Genomic DNA, 24,510 nt, shown 5'->3' with positions numbered 1-24,510 from the left:
TAATTAAAACTCTGCAACAACACATCCCTTGCATACAAATTGAAATACATTTCCTATTTGCCTATTCGTCTTTTTAACTCATAATACTGTTTCAAGTTGTTTAGACCTGACAGTCTCTCTTGTACGATGTATGGTTAGTGATACACTATACAAGAATGTAAATTTATTTGGTAAGGTTTGTCAACACATTGAGAGTGCATTCAAAAAAGAGACATAAACTATGGGGAGATAACAAGAATTGCAGATGCTGGAGTCAGAGATAACACAGTGTGGAGCTGGAGGAACACAGCAGGCCTAGCAGCATCAGACGAGCAGGCAAGTTGACATTTCAGTCAAGACCCTTCTTCAGAAGTGAATAATGGGGATTTATTGTTCCATCGTTTTCTTCTATGATAAATTTTGGCTGTTGCTTTGATTATAGAACTATATGGTAGTTGTAAAAGTACAGAACAACCAGAGGTGCTAAACACTGCCTGCTTAGTCAGAGATGACCACTCAGCTTAGTACAGTAGCCACAGTCCAGAAGAGCACAACACAATGCCACTGGAAGGTTAATGATCTTCTGCACTCCTCAAGTGACAGAGAGAGGGAATAATTGATGGATATATTAATGAAGATTTAATTGGCTTTGAAGTGCATTGCCCTTAATGGGTTTTGCATGTAAATTAAACAGTTGGGAAGCATGGGTGATTTACTGGTTGTGGTTAATGGATGAAAAAATACCAGAGGTGATATGGTGAGAGGTAAAAAAAACATTCAGTTGTGTATAAGAGCACTTCTGGATATATATAAGAAAACAATTTGGTTTGAAGTGGTACAATGTATTGTCACTGTCACTGAGCCAAGGGAGACCCAGGTTCAAGTCCCACCTGCTCAAGAGATGTGTCAGAACATCTCTGATCAGGTTGATATGCCATTGGGATTGAATTACCTGCATAAATATGGGAATGAGTAGCGTGTGAGTTTTATGGAGTGTGGTAAACTGAAATAAAGCTCTTAAGTGAAAGTGTGGGCTTGAATTCTGTTTAAAGACAGATGTCTTTTGGAGTATAACATATGACTTCCCCTGTTTGCTTTCTCTGTTTGTGCGGAGGAAAACATTGCAGGATTATGCAGCACACTCTGTATGAACTGTATTGCACTGCCCCTTCAGATAGATCCAAGCATCAGAACCCCATCTTCAATAACCCTGTTGTCTATTCCATGATGGCCTTGGTGAAAAGTGGGCTATGTTGTACCTGCATTCTTCCTTGGTCGGGGATTCCTCTGAGGAATGATCAACCAAAGTTGGAGAGAGTAGCCCTTGTTTCCCTTTGAATGAAGCAGACGTTTGTGTTATCAAGTATATAGGCATCATGGCAGCTTCCGGAGTACACAGCAAAGACTTCTAAGATGTATTAGCAATGATTACAGATGAGTTGGGCAATAATCAAATAAAACCCTTTTCTGTTCATGAGTCTAGCCACATTATAATATGATTCACCCAATGCATGTGTACAGTGCTGTGCACTGGGGGAAGCTACCTAGGTTGTAAATGCTATTGCTCACTCTGTAGCACTAATCTCATCACAGGGCAAAGCAATCAAACCATGTGACCTTAAATTTGTAATATCCTTGGTACATTTGTATGTTGAGAATTGGGAGATTCCACACAGGTCCCCAGTGCATGTCTGTAATGAATCAGTTGCTTATAACTGAAGCGCTGCTGTCATCTTGATGGCTACTGGGATGAGATGGCCTCCTTCAGAACACAAATCTTGCTTCAGCAGATGGCACAGCTCTGTATGGTGTCCCAGTATATCCTGAGTCTGAGCCTACACTGATCTTCAGTCAGCATAGACTGTGATACAATAGGACATGGAGGCCTTTCTGAAGGGAGGACCATGAGGTGCCTCCACGTTGACCTGTGATCTATTACACCGTTGGTTCTGCTTCACAAAGCTTATTGGGATTAATTTGTCATGATCAAAGACATTGCTAGTGACCAAAATGTGTTTATTATTGCTCAATGTATGATCTGCACACACACAGTAATTGAATAGCAGATGTGTGTCATCATTGAATTGCTGGATGCCTTACTATGTAATTGCCTCTTGAAGGACCTCACATCACCATCTGCTCCCACAGACAAAACAAAAATTAATTTCATTTTGCCCACTGAGAGTCTGCCGTCTTTCACCATTACTGTACAGTTGAGATTTGAAGATGGTGAACTATCCAAATCACACTCCTGACAGAGAGAGTTCCAGGCTTTGCCTCAAAGTCAAGTTTCATAATCCTGCCTCAAGCACCCTTCATGTCTCCTTTTGTGTTTCCATCACTGACAATCTTACCATCTTGGAGTCTCACTACATGCTCATTCAACTCTTTATCTAACTGTAAAAGTTCCCCTATTTTCCACCTCAGTCCCTTTCCTGCAACGTAGCCATGCCCAAGTTCACAATCCACTGCATCCCATTGTAGAAGCCACAGTGGTGATAACTTGCAAATTATCCACTGCCTCACTCATTGCAGTGTACCATGCCCTTTCATTCACCCTTCTCCCTGGACTTGTTCCCCCTTTCAGAGTAATTGTCTCCCTTGCATCCAAGTATAGTGGTTCCAAACTTCACACTTACCCCAACACAATATGGTCTAGAACAAAGTTGCTGGAAAAGCTCAGCAGGTATGGCAGCATCTGTGAAGGAAAAAATGGAGTTAACGTTGCAACCCAGTTGAGTTCTGAGGAAGGGTCACCGGACCCAAAACGTTAACTCTGTTTTTTCATTCACAGATGCTGCCAGACCTGCTGGAGCTTTTCCTGCAACTTTGTTTTTGTTCCTGATTTACAGCATCCGCAGTTCTTTTGGTTTTAATACAATATAGTCTAGCCTTGATACCCTCCTTGACTCTATTACTCAAATGCCTTGGGTGGACAGGAGATCTCCTGCCCAACTGACTAGTGAGGATAACTCCAATTTAAAATCACCTCTGACTGATGCCTGTACTATTCTCTGAATTATATCTGATCTTCTGATGGTTGGACTTGACCTGCAGGAATGACACTGCCCCAAAACCTGGAATGTAAGGACACGTATCTCACGCTGCTCCCCCCCTACCCCCACCCCCACCACCATACCCCAAGATCATGATTGCACCAAGTGACTGATTAACCATGGCCAAACTCTTGAACTGAGATCAGAAAATGCCCTTGACAGACACTTGGGGCACTTCCTAACTGACCATAGTTTCCTTCACTCAGTTAATGACTCCTTTTCATAAACTTTTAGACATGGCCAATTGGTCAAAGCACATGCACAGGCATGACGGAGAAATTGTGAACATTGGATTAAGTGGCAAGTAAATGAATGCTAAAAAAAAGGCAGAGCCCTGAGGCATATCCTGTGCAGAAGCATGAGAGATGTGTGGTCCTGTGGGCAGAACGATCTAGCAGGAGCATTGCAATGTAACGTATCGGAGAGCTCCAAGTGCAGTGTGGTTAAGATTTGAAGTCCCTTCAGACATTGTCTAAAATTGGCCATGGTGATATGGTGAGGCTGGTGTTTTGCTGATACCAGTTTTTGTGGATGGTTGCTTCCCACGAGCATGAGATGTTCGGGAATGATGGCCAACAGGGAGACCTGGAGAACATGTTGGCAAGCTGCAGCTGCCAGGTCATGTTGGAATTGTCTCCATCTAATTTCTCACCCATACCTGGGAGAATCACACACAGCATCGAAATGAGGTAAGATTAATGAATAAAGAGACATTGATGCACACTAGTGAGGTTCTCGCCATTGACTTTTGAGATTCTCGACTAGTCATTGAAACTTTAAGGGGAAAATCAGGCTACTTTTTCTCTACATCAAGCATCTCATATTTCCCATTTTTGCCACATTCACCCAAATTTCTCACCATTGTCCATCTGCTCAAGGGCTGGGAAGATTCTGCCCTTTGTATAGCATGGAGCTAAGTTGTTCAGACCGGGGACGTGCAGCCATCCACCCTTGTCACTGCTATGTTCCTTGATCTCAGCTCAGTGGCAATACAAGCAATATAATTGATTACTGTGAGCTCTACTGTACATGTTTCGTCACCAGCTTATGACTACATTGGCTCGGGTTTTGTTGACTTCTATGATAAACATGTGTTCTAATAATCAGGAAGTCTCTCACACAATGATAAGCCGCCTACACGAGTTGTTGGAATCATACCAGAAAATGAATCACTGACTCCAGAAGTTCAGAGGAAAAGGATAAAAATTTGGGGTGAAGAATCAAAATAAATACATGGTAGTAAAATGTTAAGTCCAAAAGAGTAACGATCATTGCAGATCTGAGTAAGCCACACTCTCGATTAGCCTATACCTATTGATAAAAACACAGATGCATCAAAATACATCAAAAACAGGTAACATGCAAATACATCAGCATTTACTTCCTTGACGTTGACATGTAAGAATCCATTCTTAATAGCATGACCTATGAATCAGTTTATATTGTTGAATATGGAAATTGTAAGAAAGAAGTAGCCATCCCATCATATTTATAAAAATGGCATTAAAAACAAGATTCTTTTTGTTTGCATAATATGTAGTGGACAGGTTTTATTGGAGCTGCAGTTTTTATAATGCATTCTTCATAAAGTTATCTTAGTGATGAGATTCCTAACCCTTTTCCGGTTTCAGAATTATTACACATACAGACTTACATCTCTAAATGTTATTTAATACCTGTAAAACAGGTTAATTAATGATTTCTTATTTATTATAATGATGGTACAGTACTTTGTTTTTATGGTACAATTGTCAATGGTTATATTGTTACTTGGGATTGAATGACACCAATTTGTCCATGATTCTGGCATCACCCTCAATTTTTGTTCACTGGGTTATCATTTTAAAGAACGGGGAAGAAAATTAACTGTGCATGGGAAGGGTGGATGCAATAGAAATTCACTAAACTAAACACATACAAAATAATGTTTTTGCCTTAGTAATCATGGTATATTTTCCATGTGCTTACTGAAGTTGATGGAAAAAAACACCAGCAATGCAGCTCATATACCATACGTTTTACAACATAAGCTTATACATCACAAGCTGTTGTGGCAGCCTTGGTTTTCAGCAGTGGCTATGCTGTAGTATTAGGTAGCAATAAGGTGGCGTTTACCACAGGCTAAAATTTTACAAAGCCTCTGAAAGTCAGCAATAGAAAATTGATTGATGTACAGGGAGAAAAGCTATTTTAGAAATAGTAAACACTGAATAAGACAACAACAAAAAATGTTTTTATAGTTTTAGTGTAAGTGACTTTACCTGTCCTTTTCCCCTTTTATTTCCAAAGGCATTGATTCATCATTGGGATACTTTTGCCCGGGCAATGTTTGCCCAAGCAGTCATTCATTTCCAGCATGTATGCTGTTATTATGTTAACACAAGTTTTCCATACTATTTGCTTCAGCTCACCCTTCTGTTCCTGTCTCTGTTCAATTATCCACCTTCCCCTCAGACATGCCACTTGTCGCAAGCACACCATGTGGTGTTGGGTTCCGTGTTCTCATCACTGAGTCACGAAATATATATTGCTGTCATCAAATCACTGAGCTTTTCTTCCAGTCATCTGCCAGCCTGGGGAATGACAGAGGCAGCAGTGTGTGCCACTATTACCTCAGATCTGACTCAAAATTCCACAGATGTTGCGAGACCTGCTGAGAATCTCCAGCACTTTCTGTAAAAAAAAAATTATCATTCTTACCTCCCTCTATGTGACACCTGAGATGCTTTCCTTGGGTTTCCTGCCAAGGATAGCCAGCTGTGTGGCTGTGCCTCCTCTTTTCGTCTCTCTTCACTTTGGTACATTTAAATAACAGACACATATAGCTGGATCACAGTGAAATGATGTGTGTTTCCACCTCTCTCAGTGCTCTGCTCTTTGGGAGTTATTGTTGGATTCCTATGCTCCCAATGATCTGAGGAATGAGGCCATGCTATGAAAGTGTCCCCAAATCTCTCATGAATGGTGTATGACCTATACCATGCTCGCATTATGTTCACTGCTTATTGCCAATTATCATTCTGCTTTAGCAAACTTCATCCTTTTTTAAAAAAAAAATCAAACAGGTTTCCGTTCCACACAGGGTCCATCTATGTGTGGTTTGCCCAGGTTATTCTGGAGCTGCACTGCTGAAGTGATGGTAGTATTTAAATTAGTTGGCGTCAAAGGGTGATTTCAGGTGATTGATGAATGAAATTTAGTTTTCGCCAGGAATATCATGACTGTTTCCCTCACATCCCCACCCCCACCTCATCTAGCATGTTTGAAATTGGGGGAATTAACAAAACAGGTAATCAATGACTACCTCACCACCTTTCTGCCCATCCCTAAGTTGTGTGGTGGGCAGGTAAGATATTAACCAGCCTGCCCATCATTTTGCCCTATTAGACCCAAAACTGAACAATTAATGATCAGCGAAGAACCTGTTCCCACCCCCTGTTACAGTGGCATCTGCAACTGGGGACGGTGGAATGGAGGAGACCAGCCCAATTGTTCACCATCTTGGGTGAAAGATTAAAGAGCTGGTAGAGGGTACCTCCAGGTCTATCCGGTGACTGAACCCAAGATGTTGCTCCCCTTTGTGACCACAAGTGTCACCAGAACCACAATTCTCAGACTTTTCCTCCAGTCAGATTGGCTGGTAGCTTTTCTTTCTCAGTTCATTACTGGCACCATCAATGTGTTGTTCCTGGGGGAGGAAGTGGGAGCAGTTGGCCATTTTTGAAGTAGGTTGACTCACAACTAACTTTGACTGAGGGAGGGGAACAATAAGCCACACTGTGACATTCAGGCCCTGCTCTGGCACAGCACCAGTTTATTTTGGCCCAATGGTTTGTCGATGCCAACACTTTCTTTGTGAATGTTTCCTTTTAAAATGTTACCCTCCTGAAATCAAAACTGGTTGCCATATGAGATGGATAAAATTCACATGCTTGGTAAATCCTTCGTGGATTATTACCATATTCATTAAGTAAGCAAACAGTATTCCAATTCTCTGCCCTTTAAATTCTCTGAAGTTGTTGTTCTGTAATGTACTAAGGCACCAATTTAATAGGTCAACTGAAGGAAGCCAGATATCCGTACCAGTTTAATTATTTTCCATTCCTTTGTTATACTTTTTGTCCTTTCTGTTCATTCAGTGGATCAAGTTGTTCCAAGTGGGTGAACTGTACTATTACCTCTATGCTTTGCAACCAATTTCTAGAGAATAGGGAGAGTACAGAAGGACAGTTAAGCGTATGCCCCTTCTGTGAGCAATTTGCAGTTTAATTTTTGTGCCATTCCAGTAGCCAGACTCCTGCAACAAATAAATTCGATGACTTCTCATGGGCTTTTCCTGCAGATCTGCATCTGACCACTCAGTGGCGCAGTATGTTAATGCTTCACTCTGCTCAAGTGGAGACTGGCTCACTTGTCCCACATCTTCTTCAAATTAAACTCACCAATGGTCCAAATCACTCCTGAAATATTATTCAAATGGTCAAAAAAATTGTAAAAAGATCATTTTACTATATAACTGTTTACTTCCTTCAAAATTGAAACCCAATATAAGCCATCTAGTGATGCAATCCCTGTAATGGGGATTACAGAACATAGAACATTACAGCGCAGTACAGGCCCTTCGGCCCTCGATGTTGCGCCGACCTGTGAAACCAATCTGAAGCCCATCTAACCTAAACTATTCCATTATCATCCATATGTTTATCCAATGACCATTTAAATGCCCTTAAAGTGGGCGAGTCTACTATTTTTGCAGGCAGGGCATTCCACGCCCTTACTACTCTCTGAGTAAAGAACCTACCTCTGACATCTGTCCTATATCTATCACCCCTCAACTTAAAGCTATGTCCCCTCGTGCTAGCCATCACCATCCGAGGAAAAAGGCTCCCACTGTCCACCCTATCTAATCCTCTGATCATCTTGTATGTCTCTATCAAGTCACCTCTTAACCTTCTTCTCTCTAACGAAAACAGCCTCAAGACCCTCAGCCTTTCCTCATAAGACCTTCCCTCCATACTAGGCAATATCCTGGAAAATCTCCTCTGCACCCTTTCCAATGCTTCCACATCCTTCCTATAATGCGGTGACCAGAACTGTACGTAATACTCCAAGTGCGGCCGCACCAGAGTTTTGTACAGAAGAAGCCCATGTTTGAAGCATTTTGATTCTAAATCACCCAAATTTTAGTAAATGCATGATTAGAACCCATACTGGACAGCTTCGAAATAGCAGCAGTTCAATCAAAACCCAGCAGTATTTCAGCATGTGAAAAATAAATTTTTATTTAAGGAAGCTATTTATTTTGATTTGTAAATTAGAATTAGGTACCATGATTGAAGCAAGTGTCCTGATTTACACTACTCTTCCTGTCTTCAATTTCTCAAATAATTGGACAGTGTAGTAATGATGAATAACTATTTCTTGAACAAATACAGAACAATATGGATAGAATGATACAGCACAGAAGGACATTATTTGACTTATTTGTGTCAAATTTGTGGTAGAGATTGTACCTCCCTAATCCAGCAATCTGTGGTCTTCTGCTCGCCCAGTTTAAAAGTCACTATTTAGGTTGAGGTCATGGCGTCCACATGTGCAGACTGTGCTCGCAAAACATTTATTTTTCTGTTCTGAAATAATAGATTCTAGTCATTGTGCCCTTCGGTACAAAGACTTATTTTGTTGTTTATAGCTGGGTGTGGGAGACACAAGAAAATGAAATTCTCAGCCACACATGGGAACAAATGCTTTTGGTGCTGATGAGAAGCTCCCATACTGATCTTGATACGTGACTTCTTAAGGTCTGGCAAATTCAGCCGGCTAGCAAAACCCCTGTCCCAAGGCTGCTGGATGACAGAGATACAACCTTTAGAAATATTCAATCATTCCCATTCCCCTGGACTTTTAATGTAACAAAAGACAATTATCTCATGGCCTTATCACAGCTTCTCTGAGCAACTGTCTGCATCTGTACTTTCTGCATTTCATTATCTCCCACCAGTAGAAACAATTGATCAGGTGGTGGTTTCATGAAAATTTTAAGGTATTCTATACGTAGCTGTACTAGATTTGTCACCAGGAGTGCAGTAAATTGACACATTGTTCTACTGTCACGGCATTGCTGCCCTCACTCACACAAAATTTGTTTCATGAACTTTCAATACTGTAAGCTCCAAGATTGGGGGAGGCGATGACCGAGTGGTATTATCGCTGGACTGTTAATTCCAGAGACCCAGATAATGTTCTGGACCCAGGTTCGAATCCCACCATGGCAGATGGTGGAATTTGAATTCAATAAAATATCTGGAATTAAGAATCTAATGATGACTGTGAATCCATTGTCAATTGTCATGAAAAACCCATCTGGTTCACCAATGTCCTTTAGGGAAGGAAACTGCCACCCTTACCTAGTCTGGCCTACATGTGACTCCAGACCCACAGCAATGTGGTTGACTCTTAACTGCCCTCTGGGTAATTAGGGACAGACAATAAATGATGCCTAGCCAGCGATGCCCTCATCCTGTGAATGAATAAAGAAAAGAAAAATTGTACATTACGTGGATTACGAGTATTCTCATTGTAAAACAAACTGTTTTTACCTTGAACTGGGACTGAAAAGATTTAAGTAATAGTAATAAGATGGGTTTTGTATTGAGTAAATGCCAAGTTGATATCTAAAATGAAAAAAAAATTGTTTTGCCTGTTTCATTCAGATTTTACAGAGACCAATGGAAAAAGACAAGCACTTCAGTTTCTGAGTGCACTTCTCATAAAATTTTTCCCTATCTCTTTTTTCTGAGTTCTGCTCCTAAACTTAGAATTATAGAATCCTTACAATGTGGAAGTAGGCTATTTGGCCTATGTAATTCACACCGACCCTCCGAAGAGCATCTCATCCAAATCCACACCCCTACCCTATCCCTGTAACCCTGCATTTCCCACGGTCAATCCACCTACCCTGCATATCCCTGGACACTATGGGCAATTTAGCGTGGCCAGTCCACCTAACCTGCACATTGTTGACACAAAAACAAAGTTGCTGGAAAAGCTCAGCAGGTCTGGCAGCATCAGGAGGAGAAAACAGAGTTAACGTTTCGGGTCCGGTGACCCTTCCGCTGCACATTGTTGAACTGTGGGAGGAAACCAGAGCACCCAGAGGGAACCCATGTAGACACGGGAGAATGTGCAAACTCCACGCACCCCAAGGGTGGAATCAAACCTGGGTCCTTGGTGCTGTGAGGCGCTATGATTCTAAGTTTATTCTATGATTCTAAACTTCTCCAATGCAACAGCAAAACTCCAACTGACCATTAACAGTGACACTGACATTGTGTAGTATTTTGTTAGTATGTCCTATACACTTCCTTCCCAGCATCACTGATTATCCATTCCTCTTATTTTGTTTCACTATTAGTGTTCTAACATCAGTAATTTTTATTTCTTAATTGAGCACATTAACCATCTTAGATCCAGGTATGACTGCAATCATGGGCTGAATTACTTCAAAGGATTGGCCATTATTTAGGCTTCATCAGTAAATGCATGGAGTGTAAGGGAACCTCACATTGCCTCTGGTGCCAAAATACTAGTCCTGCTGGGGTCTGTGGAGTTAATGAGAGTATCTCATTAACAACATTACCTGATAGTTCAAGCTCCATTTGGGCAAACACCCATTGTCCCTGATAAAGGGAACTCAGTTGCATGGCTGAAACAAACCTTGAATACTCAAGAATATAGGCTGATTGTTTTGGTTCCCACTATTGAGACTAATGCCGGTTTTAGTGAATGCCTGTGCACTTCTATTCACTTAGTGTACCAGCATTAATACAATGTTGGAACCTGGTTGAAGAACGGAAGTGGGGATTCTTTGCTTGGGATGTCAGTCCCTGGCCTGGACCCTTGCTCAATATTAAATCTGTAAAGGCCAGACAGAAATTCTGCCGCTAATCGGATGGAGATGAAGATCCAGCAAAAATTGTAGATGCTATTTTTGTGGAGATTCTGCTTGAGGTCCGATGCGAGACCTGGAAAGCCCCTGAAGAATTTTAAAGCTCTAGTTTTGAAAGTAATAGAGGGTCAGAAAAACAATGACTGTGTTTAAATTTTGAAATGTGATCTACGTCATAAAGTCTATTATTTAGCTACTGCCAAGGGAAAGTATTTCTAATGCAAGTAGGAGTCAAAGAGCCAAATTGCAACATCAAATGATATGAGGCCAGTGTATGTGTTGACATATTTAGGCCAAAGTTTTATTGCACTACAATCATTTAGCATTGGATAAAATCATAGATGGAGGAAGAAGAAAAATAGAACACTGCTGTCTACTCCAGATCTTGACTCCAAAAACGCTAACCAATATTTTTCTTCTCTCTTACCTCCCCAGCAGGAAGCTCGCTTGCCTGACCTTTCATCATCCTGTTTTTATTGTAAAAATAGTGGGAGTGGTCAGGGAAACAATGGATTTCCCTACCATTTGGGTTGAAGTGACAGCTACCATGGCTGCTAGTAGATAGTGGGACATGAGAGAGTACTGGAATGAAAGCTATCAATAGACAACGAGGTAGAGCACTGAAGACGTGCTGCCTCATCCACTTTTTTTTTGCCTTATTGTGTGATCTAGAAGCAACATTTGTGGAGGAAAAACCTTTACTGAAAGTTTTGAACCAAAGTTACATCTGTGCCATTTCTGTTTCCAAGAATGCTGCCACCTCCAGTTCTGGTGTGACAATGACTGATCTACTGAAGCATTTCTACAGATCCCATCAGAGCATTTGTCACAAATTTCACTGCCACCAGGAGAATATCCTGCATTTTTAAAGAACCCTGTCCTCGGAAGCTAGTTCAGGACATTGCAGTCAGCAGAACATGTATGATGACCCAATAAAGCTATGTTGGAGGCCAGTCTAGTTACCAGAATAAAGTAAACTTAAAATGTGAAAATCTGGAGTAGTAAATCTCTAAGTAAAGCACACCAACCATTATTATATGCTCAGTTGGCATATTTAATTAATGTTGATATTAATGCCTATACTGTTTCTCAACAGAATGAATTTGAATTGAAACTTTTCCATGTACGTGGGGAACATGCTGAAGAAATAACTAAACTTGAAGAAACCATTGCACAACTTCAGAATAAATTGGAAAATAAATTAAAAGAAGGAAAGTCTGAAACAAGGGACATTGCTGTTTCTACTGCAGATGAACTTGTGTCAAAAACATTTCGCAATGTTTGCATTCAGACTGACCGAGAAACGTTCATACAGTTGAATCAAGATGATAGCAAGACAGGTAAAAGTAATCTGAGCACCCCAGGAAAGCTGAACCTTGCATCCTTGACCTTGAATGGTCAGTCAGCTTGCTGTCTACATGCTATAAAGGAGGAAGCTTTACCGTCTTCACAAATCGCATCATCACAAGAATCTCAGCTTGCATCACTTCCTTCATTGCCACCATCAGTTGCAAAGGTATCTCAAGGTTCTCCTACTCCACTCCCAGGTTGTCCACCAGCTCCAGCTCCAACTCCACCTCCACCACCACCACCACCACCACCACCACCACCACCTCTTCCAGGCTCTGGACCTCCACCACCACCACCTCTTCCAGCCTCTGGACCTCCACCTCCGCCTCCTCTCCCAGGTTCTGGACCCCCGCCTCCGCCACCTCTCCCAGGCTCTGGACCCCCGCCTCCGCCACCTCTCCCAGGCTCTGGACCGCCTCCACCCCCACCGTTTGGAGTTCCTAATCTCAATTTGTCAACGGACAGACCTGCACGGAAGCCTATCATAGAACCACGCCGCCCAATGAAGCCTCTATATTGGACAAGGATCCAGATAAAAGATTCCAGGTACCATAAATAAATGCTGATGTTGTCAGCATGTACGTTTCTGTTTATGTTTTGGGTGCTGTTACCTTCCTGAAATAAATTAGACCTCTGCATTTACAATGACATTACACAAATTGGCTAAATTCACTCAATACCATGTTATGATAAAAGGGAAAGGATAAACTATGTCCGTCACCATCTCAGTGATTTCTAACAGTAGCGATCATCCTCCTGTTTTAGAAACTAACCCATGAACTTCACAGATTGAAATTGAATGGGTTCTGTATTTCGTAAGTCCTTTGCTTTGTCACCTTACTGACCGTGACAACAGAAATTTGCTCTTTAATAAACAGATTAGTGGAAGTTGAAAAAACGTTTGCAAAATTTTATTCTTTAATTTTAAACCAATGATCTAACAGCAATAAATCAAACAACATTTGTTTACTGGCTTTGCTCTTATTGTTTAAGTGTTAACTAGTTGTTTTTCACTGTAATATAGAGTTCAAATTTTGTCAAAACAGTGTTAAATTTTATTAACTCCAGACTAACTCTAATGCCAAGGGTATTAACTATGATTACATGTTTGAGTGACTAGACAAAAAGACATGAGCACAATTCTGATATAGAACACTTTAATTGTACCCTGTTACTTTTTACCTATAATGTTAATACAATAACATAAGCAATGATTTGAGGCATTTTAAGCAGTAAATACGAGGGAATTTTGAAAGCAAATTGGATTCCCCTAACCCGGCTGCTGCTTATGCCTTCTGGAAGTAATCACAATTCCCTCCTTGCAGTGGCGACAGTAGTATTTTGAAATTAGGCTGATTTGGCCTTTTGCCATTTTAAGTCAAGACTGTGCCTTATTCCTGTCAGTCTCTCATCTCTGAAGGCTAATGTGTACTTTACAACCTAAATCACTGTCAAGTTATCAAATCTCTTTGCCTTTTTGTAGTACCCTAAATCCTGTAACTTTTGATGTTACTTTTCAATTCATGGCATTTTTGTAATCATTTAAGTTGTTCATGATGGTAAACTTTAATTATACTGGCTTAATCTCAGTTTTTTTTTCTCAGATTCTGTTTTTCTAATTGCTCCAACTTCTGCTTAAATAGTGCCAAAAAGATGGATTGTCGGAGGGCATTTGTCATCTGGACACTAATATGAGAATCACTGCCAGTGTTTACTTGTCAGAGTATCGAACATACTTCTCAGTTATATCAGTACTACAGCAGAGTGGGAAAACTAATTTAAAAAAGGATTATTGAGAACCTGCACTTCCTCCTACTCCATTTTCATTGAAAAAAAGCCCAAAGAACGGTGGATGTTGGAAATCAGAAACAAAATCAGAAATTTCTGGAAAAACTCAGCAGGCATGGCAGCATCTGAGGGTAGAAAACAGAGTTAATGTTTTGAGTTCAATGACCCTTTTCAGAGGATCACTGGACCCGAACATTAACTCTGTTTTCTCTTCACAGATGCTGCCAAACCTGCTGAGTTTTTCCAGCAATTTCTGATTTGTTTCCCATTTTAATTAAGTTAAAGTTTGTAACATAATAGAATCATAATTTGTATACAGGTTAATTTTCTCCTTTCTTTCGTGGCTAAACAGTGTAGACAGCAATATATTATTTACTTTCTTTGTCCAAATATAGGGCAAGTGGGGCATTTGAGTTCTGACAGAGGGGAGTAATATTAACTTTGTTGGGAATTAAAAAGAAGTAATGTACTGCAGATGCTGAAAATAGTCTTAGTATCATAGTAGCATGGAAACAGACCCTTAGGTCCAACTAGTCCACACTGACCATGTTCCCAAACTAAACTAGTCCCACTTGCCAATCTTAAATAAAAACAAAGTGTTGCAAGTACTTATCAGGCCAACAGTATCTGTGGAGAGAGAGAGAGACAGAATGAATGCTTTCTGTCTCCAAAGATGCTGCTAGACCCACTGATCATTTATAGCAATTTTTTTTATTCCTTGGACATTGTTTAACTATTCTGAGAGGAAAGGATATGGAGTCGACATAAATACTTTCTGCTGCCTGCTCAAAGGAAGAAGCTCCATAAATATTAGGACATTGTAGATGGATGAATTCAGAGTAATAATATTTGTAACGGCGCCATAGTTAAATGGTTAGCAAAATATGTCTGGGACAATCTTTTGCTTATTTGCTGGAAATTTACAATTAAGTAAAATACGATGGAATGTAATTGGAACACATTAGCAGTCTATTCAGTTGTCTTTCAGTTATTCATAGATTCTGTATCCCTTCAAAATTTTATGTGAAATTTTATGTTGATAATCTGATTTTCATGAAGATCACTGCCAAGCAGTTTAAGGATCCTCTGTGTTGGCCTGAAATCAGGTAAGCTACAAAAGTAAGAGAATTTTAATTTAACTAATTAGTAAATTGATGCCCTTCTTTTCAACTTTCATCACAATGTGCCAGCAGCAGGAGATGCACATACTGAAGCAGTGATTATATTCGAATGCATGATAATCCCACTCAATCCTCCCTGCCTTTACCTACATGATATGTTTCTTCTTTTTTTTATTTCATCTTCCTGTGTCAGCATTTCAGTGCAGAGTTTCAGAATTTTAAGTGTGTATTACGAGTGTAATTTGGGTACAATTTGTGCAAAACATTCCCATGGGACAATTACTCCTTTCAACAAAGTGTTCCACTCAGTTCAAAAATAGTTACCTAAATCCAATACTGAGGAATAGATTATATGAAATAATATCTGCATCATTTTTATTCAATAAAATTTGAAGATAGTCAATAATTTCAAGGTCTGATCTCCACATAATATAATCTCATCTCTATATGCAAATTGCAACAGTTAACAGCAATGAAGATTGATTTAATAAGTGGGAAAATAGCTGTATCCTGCCTGAGGACTTTAGAAAGACAACTTTACATTCAGTTTTTTATTAGTCCACTGAATATATAATTACTGATTGCTTACGAGCTAATGGAAGTCTAACATTTCAATTTATTATGCAACATTAACATTTCAGATGGAAGATAATTTGATAAACTACAATATAGAACCTGCTGTCCTTGTCATAACTTCCATCGTTCTCTCTAATACACAGCAGACCACTTTACATGCACTTTTTCAAGGACAGTATATATTAAAAATATGTATTTGATCTATTTCAAAAATGGCTTTTATCTTATTCATTTGGAAACAAAGATTTTTATCATAGTTTGGTTACCAAAGGACTTGTACTAACCTTGCTAATAGCATATTAACAGGTCCTCGAAGCATGGGCTACATATAGGAATTTTTAGAAAAAAAGAAAACATTTAATGTTATTGCCGCATGTTTTAGTGGGAAGAAATGTGTTTAACAATTGTTTTATGGTTCGAGCTCCCTAATCACAAAATAACTACTGGGTGGTATAAGAAAGTAGATAGCCCAAGGTCCAAGTTATAACAGGACGCTGGGCTACAAGAGTAACCTACTTAACATATAATTACAATTTAAAAACCTCGGCTGACTAAAATGGATTCAGTCAATAGGTGAATTCACATATAGTTGATATATTTTTGCTAAGAGCTGAACGATAGCTAGTAATATTGGACATGATGTTAATGTGCTTGAGAACAGACTTTGCTGTATTCATGCTGACAAATATTTGCAACAAATACGATGCTAAGTTGAGTTATTTTGCATTTTTTTGTTTCGTACAAAATTTGGATTGCAAACATTCTGGTCAGCACGAATATTTGAGAAAGGCTTTCGCTTCCAGTCTTGGCTAAAGTCTACTTAAAATAATCCATGTGATTTTCTGTGGTTTACTGCAGGATTGCTTTTTCCTTAATACCCCCCAAGACATGTTGCTTCAAGTTGCCCAACACTGCTTCAGCCCACCCAGTCCTCCTTGTTCCACTTTTGATCTGCGCTCAAGATGTATCCATAGCTCTACAGGCACCAGTCTGCATTAGAGTAGGAAACCTCAGGCTGAACTTAGGTTTCTCATTGAGTCAAGAATGGAGTTCAGCAACAGTTAATAGCCAGCACTTGCACTTGCAGTCTTGCACATTTTTATGGCCTTTATAAATTGAATGAATGCATGATGACAGGCTTGTTGCCAACTATCAGTTCATCCTATACATCAGTAAGTGACCTTGCAATATGCAGCTGGGTTGTGTTAAGATGATTTGTTTTCTAAAGTCTTTTCAAGATGCCAAAGTGTTAGCGGATTCAGTTGAAACGCCAACATTGTGTGCTTTGATAGAGTATCAGCTTATATGGAAACAATGAAAGAGTTTCAGGGTTTTTAATAGACAGCCAGAAACACATAGTCTGTTAGAAGATAACAATTTACAGTATGCCCAGTGTGTTATCTAAGTGTGTACAGTGTTATAGGAGTGCACCGTAACTGTTACATTCAGATTGATATGTTTTCACGCCTTGAGGTTACTATACACACTGTTGCCTCTGATCTCCAGCATCTGCAAGGCATCTTGTATTCCATAATGTGACAATCTGATAATTGAAAGCAATGCTGCCAACTAACAAAATAAATATCATTTTATTTAGTTGTTGTACTTCTATGTAAGTATGATGGATTTATTTCAAATATTAGAGCTATGTTTATGATTCTTCTATTATTCATTCATAGATGTAGACGTCACTCAAGCCAGCATTTATTGTTCGCCCTAATTACCCAGAGCGCAGTTTAGAGTCAGTCACATTACTTTGGGACTAGAGTCATATGTAGGCCAGACCAGGGAAAAATGGCAGTTTTCTTCCCTGAAGGATCAGATGGGATTTTCCAACAATCAACAGGTAGGGGAAATTGGAAAGTTCCCCAACCCCATGCAGGCCACCCTGAATTACTATTCAGGAAACTGTTTTCCTTTTCTGCACACTGAGGAGGCAGCTAACTGGGGAGGTGGCAATTTGAGGCCCTTAGCTGGCCATTTGTTGACCAGCTTAATAACTGCCAAGTTGAGAAAGATGCACATGGGTCTTTGGTCCCATAGCTTATTAATGATGTGGCAAGAACAAAAAAGTTTTTCTCCAGGGCCAACTCGCCCCATTATTCCCCCTTTTAACCATTTATCTCCCTACCTCCAGGAGGGGAAAATCACATTTGTGGTAATTATAATGCTGTGTGTTAAACCTCCACACTTTAATGCTCTTGAATATGTAGTTGACAAGTGACTATGGATACAATTCCTTTAATGTTAATATATGTTTGTTAGGATTTTGTTCATTACTTGACCTGTCATTTTGATTTCTCTCTTTCTCTCTCTCTCTTTCTCATAATCAAAGTCATGATTGAATGGTTACATGGTGGCAGAAGTTGGCAGTCTGTCCTGAGCTTCAATACTAGTGCTAAATTTCTTTCCAAATTGCTCGAGCAGTGCTGTTTTTAGGCTATTTTCTCCAAATCTCAAAATTGCAATCCTCCTCAGCCCGTCCTCATAAAAGAAGTTCACTGTCTGAAACATCAGTAACTCTCGCATTTCTCGTGGTTGTTATTATCATGCATACTTACAGATATTTTCCCTTTGAAATGCAACCTGTCCTTAACTTGTGATAAATTTCTCCTCTGTATTGAGCTTTCCAGAGTTACAGAGGTATTTTTGCCCTGTTGCTTGACAAGCTTAAATCTAATAAAAGCTGAAAGAACTGCAGATACTGTAAATCAGAAACAAAAACAGAAGTTGCTGGAAAATGTTTTAGGTCGAGTGAGGAAGGGTTACTCAAACCGAAATGATAACTCTGATTTCTCTCCGCAGATACTGCCAGACCTGCTGAACTTTTCCAGCAATTCCTGTTTTTGAAGCTTAAATTTATGGTCTGCAAAGCACAATTAAAAATAGCCAAGCATTGCCTCTTTGTAGGGTTGGGGAGGGCAGGGAGGAACAATCCCTGCACCTGAATGATGGAGCCTGCTTCAATATTGAGTGTGGATTCCATGGGACTTGGAAGTTGCATTGTGTTGCTGGCAAACACCAGTGGGCCTCTAGGAAGTAGCAGCAGCCCATGGGGGAAACAGGCAGGATGCAGATTGGGTGAAGTGTGATCATACTGTGAAGGGTGTCAAACATGTCAAACAACTTCAATCCTAAATATATGAAAGGTTGACTCTTGTTTCAGGTAAGAGTGCTGCCTGTTTATGTTTTGAGTTTCACAGTTATAGTGGTTGGGGCAATTCTGGAAGGTGAGTTCCTGACTGTTGTATTGGAAGCCTTGGGTGCTGTTTCGCCCATGAGAAAACGGCGATACTTCACTATATATAGACCAGTGTATGTCAGATGTATATAAACAAAATGATGATTAAAGCTTGCCTGCCTTACCCAATTTATTGAAATTACCCCAAGGTTCCTCGTTACGTGTTTCTTTACAAACCTAAACGACAGACTATTTATGGATTTTATGCTGCTGTTCATGATTATTTGATTTAGATTTTAAGCTCAGTTTACAAACCTTTGTATTGAATCAACCTGGCAACTTTCCAAGTTAGTTACTGTGTAAATGCAATGGCTGAATTTATGAATGGGTTATTTATCTTATAATTTCTAGCAATGACAATATCTCAACCATCTGGGAATCACTGGAAGAGCCTCATATCCAAGATGCTGAAGAATTTGAAGAACTCTTCTCCAAAGCAGCAATGAAAGAAGCGAAGAAGCCATTATCAGACAGCTACCAGAAGACAAATAAGACAAAAAAGGTTAGATTTACCTCACATTTATTACCAGGTATAGAATTAATTTTACCATGGATTCTTGCCTACAGAAACTGTAGGCTATCTTCAAATTAACCAATGCTAAGTAGCAGTCAACATTTTTAAATTGTTTATGATAATCTTTAGGACACTAGCAGGATATAGTTACGTGTGATGTTAGATTTCAGTCACAGACATTTCAGATTTAAATCCATGGATTTGAGGCCTAATATTGCACAGAGAGATTTTACTTCCTTGCATTTTAATATTTAAATGTACATTGTTGGGTGAAAAAAATGCAGTTGTCATGTTAGTGCATGGAGCACTTGGTCACATGGGAGTACTGCTAAGTGCCAGTACATACGGAATTAGATGCAGGAAGAAAGTACCATTTCTACTCTGTCTGAATAATGTACGTTACCCTCCCAACCCCCGCAACTCAGAAGAGTAACCTCCACTGAGCCACTGTAGATTTTATATTTCCTTACATCCTGTGGTCTCCTTTATGTCAATAATAGCAAATATTTGCAAATTGTATTTTTTTGTGGGCCTATATTCTCTAGAAACCAATTTAAAATGAATAAATTGATTTTTTAAAAAAGTAGTTCGACAGCTAGTAGGGAGATGAAGCGGTCAACATTTTGGCTGGGTGTTAGACCTAACTTGATTGCTAAATATGTCTTGTTTTTACTCTTTTGTTTTGTAAACAAATACAAATAATACTACTTAATGCTTTAGAATGTGTGTATGTAGAGAAATGTAAATTGTATACATAGAGTTATTTGTGCTTTTGTTGGCTATAATGGGATTTTAAAGAATAGGCCAAGAAAAATGCTTTATTTTTGTGTAGTTAACGTATTGGACTGCACACCATCTTTTATTCTGCATAAGTGAATAGGAAATTCTGGTGCAACTGCAAATTTTGATTCACTTTTAAACAAAGATAAAAGTAATAATGTTTTAACAATCTATAATTACAGTTCAGTAACATCTGCACTTTTAAGAAGGTTGTGATTTTGAAGTATAAAGAGGAATATTGCATTGCATGCAGGATTTCACTAAATAAATCAAAGGCGGCATTTTATATTTAGCAGACATAACTAATTCAGAGCATAAGGTTTTAAATTTGATCAAGATGAATCTTATTCTCTCATCTTGGATTGTGATATTATGACTGTGTAAGTTTATTTTAATTCAAATGCAGATGGTCGAGGGTAAAAGTTATGTAGGATCGGGGAGCAGGAATGAATGAAGTGCAATTAAAATAGGTCCATTGTGACCCACAGTTGACCTCAGCTTAACTGAGGACGAGGGCATCATTTAAATATTTGGGACCGGTATCAACATTTATAATGTCACATAGAGGCCATCATGTACTATGACAAAGGTGCAAATCAGATGGATGACATCTGGATTGGACGAGAGAGGAGAAACAATCTAATTAAGCTGCTTAATTCCTCTGATATCTTTACGCCGATCCACTTGGAGCCCACGGCACAAATACAGAATTATACAGCTGGCAATCAGTTTTGAAAGCCTAAAGACCATGAGCAGATTTTCTGGAGGAGTTCACATCCTAAGTAAACACTGTTTGCCAATCCCATTGGGCATCCTCTTGTATATTGTTCGCGGGAATTTGAAGGAGCACCATAGGGAACTCGAGGAGCTCTTAATAAGAGGCATAAAGCACATGCTATGAAAACTCTGTTTTTGACTCCTTAGTATCATATCCAAAATAGGAGAAGTGCACTCTCTCCCTCTAGTTCCTCCACTCCGGTGGTCACAACACAAATTTAGATACTCCGCTCAGCTACCAAAATATTCAGTTATATACTATATCTATGTAGAATTTAAAAAATCATTTTATGGAATTGAGACTTATTTTGAAAAGGTATTAAGCTAATTAAGACTGAGTTTGAAAGATGGAAGTATCGCTATCTACCCTCCTAAATAGACACACAAACAAATAGGAAAATAGATTTCTCTGTAGAAATGCATTGTGAGAAAAGTAACAGTTTGACCAATAAATGTAAGTTCTTGAAGGCAAAAGGACGAGGCGTGAAATATTCAAAAGGCTATTGGACTGGTGTTCTGACATATGCGGACAGGTCACTGGATAACTAGAGCTGTCTTTCCGATCCCACTGAAATGATTTGACTAACACTCCGTATTTAACCCCACTCCCAAGAGGAGGATAAGCAAGTGCAGGCATGTCTTCTAGTAAGAACGGTAGAGGTGAATGTGATAGTGAGAACGAGGGAGAAGGAAGCCTAGGAAATTTCCAGATCGAGTCTCCTGATATCTGGTTAGCTAGCATTGAACTATTACAGATGCTCGACACCATACTTTCACATCTATCTGTAGAACAGCAAGTTAATCTATAATAAGGCTGCTCACAGAATTTAAAGGAGGCTTTAGAAAGAAACCAGGGTGTACAACCTTTGCCAAACATGATGTGGATGTAGGAGAATCCTCTCCCATAAAACAGCATCCTTATCACTTCTGTCCAGGGAAAGTGGCCTAAAATGAGAACACAAATGAAAACCCACCTAACTGAAGTCAAACAAAGAAACTGGCAATCTCCAATTGCATTAGTGCCTCAGGCTGATGGTTCAATCTGGGGTGTCAATCAAATAATTTACTTGACCTATCCTTTTGATTCCTCCATATGGGACACTGAACCATGCTCCTTGTGATTCATCAAGTAAATGTTTGGTCTTGACATGTTTGTCTGCCCATGTATTCATGATTGTGAAGAAATGTCCTCAGTTGTCCCTGAGTCACCTGTTAGTTTCTCGTGATCGGCACCCAGAACATGGTTATATAATCTAAAATGCAAGATTCATCACTTTCTTTCAAGGGACCTGTCATCTCACATCTATAAACTAATTCAAAAAGACTGAAAGTTATCAATTGATTTGGTGAATCTCAGGTAGCAAGGAACAAAAAAAAGCCCAGCCTTTTGTTCTAATCATGTTCTAATCTAATTCATTACAGTATTCCCTGATCATAATTTTGAGGGTTTGATGGTACTGTTCCAAAGCCACTTGTGGCTGTGGGTAGTATGCTAAAGATTTTAACTGTGTCTTACTCAGATTACTTGTGGCTTCAGAAAAATTTTAGATATAAAATTGGAACCTTGATCCAATAGTATGTCTATTGGTAATCCATGCTGAGTGATGAAATGGGTTAGATTTTCTACCACCACCTTTCAAGTTATTGTTCTCAAGGGAATGATGACTGGGAATTGATTGTCCGTAATAGGAAGGATGTATTGGTATCCCACTTTTGCTTTCAGTAAAGCTTCACCCAGTCTACTAATACCTTACTAAATAGTTTCCTGAAAACTAGTCGGGAAGTTGATCGTTGGCTGTGCCACATATACCGGGCCATGTATGGCACATCTTTCAATACTGCATCATTTTGAAATCCTGGTCCAATAGAAATATTGAATCACATGTTCTTGGGTCTTCCAGATTCCTACATGTCCCACCATAGGAATTTCATGAGCTAGCCTTCATATTTCTTGATAGCATTTGGGCAACACCATTATCTGCCTACTTTTCATCTACAGGTCTGTGAGGATGTCTCCAGTTGCTCTTCGCATCCCTATCTTAATATAGTAGCATTGCAGAACTCCTTTGCTTTCAGTTTCAGTTTGTGCTGATTATGGGATTTAATGGATTGGCCAGCTGAACCTTGATATAGAGGTTTATTGAACATCTCTTTGGGTTTATCCAAATCCCCAAAGTATGTTTCAGACAGCCAAATACCTGCCAGTGGTGCCAATTTGTCCTTGATCTCACCTGGCCTTTCAGTAACTACGAGAGATGCTACTGCCCTTGAAATTTTGGGCCAGTCATGGTTGCAAATACTTGAATGAAGTGCTGAACTCCACCATCACTGAGGTTGGAACCTTTACTGAGCCTTTTCTCCCTGTTAATTGTTTAACTGTCAGCCACTAATCACAACTGGATGTGCAAGTCTTGTATCTGATCTGTGAATGGTGGCATTGCTTATCTCTTTTTATCACATGTTGCTCTCCCAGTTTGGCACACTACTAATCCTGTGTTACAGCTTCAGCGGTTGCCACCTCATTTTTAGATATGCTTAGGCATGGTCTCCTGCATTCACCTTTGAACATGGATTGATCTAATGACTTGACAGTAATTGTAGATTGGCGATTTTCTGGGCCACAAGGTTACATATTGTGGTCGAATACAATTTTGTCTGCAGTGCCTCATGAATGCCCAGTTTTGAATTGCTGGATCTATTTCAGAATTTATCCCATGTAGCACAATGGTAGTGTCACGTAACACAATGTGAAAATTCTCACTGTGAAGATGACAAGGACTGTGCGATGGCTCCTTTTACCAGTACTGGCATGGACATATGCATCAATGACAGATATATTGGTGAAGATGAGGTTGAGTAGGTTCTTCCTCTTATTGGGTCCCACAATGCACTCATGTTGTCATGTTTCTTGTTGTTTAAGAGAAGTGCCTGTTCTCATAAGAATCAATGGTGGTTAATCTGCTAGCACTACTGGTTAGATAAGCCCTTAGATACAGCATAGAAAGGAGGATTGAGACTCTTGTGGTACGGTTATAGTGTCCCTATTTTGGTGCCAGGAGGCCTGGGTTTAATTCCCACCTGCTCCAGAAGTATGTCATAACATCTCTGAACAGGTTGATTAAAAATAACTGGGAAGGATGATTGGTGGCAACAGTCTAGCCCAACCACAATTATGAAGCCGCAAATGTTAGAAAGGAAGATTTTGTTGAGTTGTCCAGGCAGGTGGTCATCCAGTTGCACTCCTTTAGAATTTTCTGAAGCAGTTTGATACAACTGATTGCCTTGCTAGGCCATTTCTGTGGAGATTTAAGAATCAAGTATAGTGCTGTTGGTTTGAAATCATGTGTAGGCCAGATCAGGTAATCTTCCTTCCCTAAAGG

The 24,510-nt window shown here is 39.6% G+C and overlaps 1 protein-coding gene across 2 annotated transcripts in view; it reads left to right on the top strand.

Annotated features, from left to right (window-relative positions):
• The window catches only part of LOC109911862 (formin-like), a 368,530-nt gene that overhangs the window by 149,941 nt on the left and 194,079 nt on the right, over positions 1 to 24,510 (top strand). For both annotated transcript variants that reach the window (XM_048600301.1, XM_048600300.1), the window contains 2 exons: positions 12,080 to 12,879; positions 19,411 to 19,561. In XM_048600301.1, the coding sequence (XP_048456258.1) occupies positions 12,080 to 12,879; positions 19,411 to 19,561 (951 nt within the window). The remainder of the gene's footprint in view (positions 1 to 12,079; positions 12,880 to 19,410; positions 19,562 to 24,510) is intronic.

The sequence above is a fragment of the Rhincodon typus genome, chromosome 8 (genome assembly GCF_021869965.1).
Source record: "Rhincodon typus isolate 14 chromosome 8, sRhiTyp1.1, whole genome shotgun sequence".
Classification (NCBI taxonomy): Eukaryota; Metazoa; Chordata; class Chondrichthyes; order Orectolobiformes; family Rhincodontidae; genus Rhincodon; species Rhincodon typus.
The sequence above is the reverse complement of the archived record's forward strand: the minus strand, read 5'-3'. Positions and strand labels throughout refer to the sequence as shown.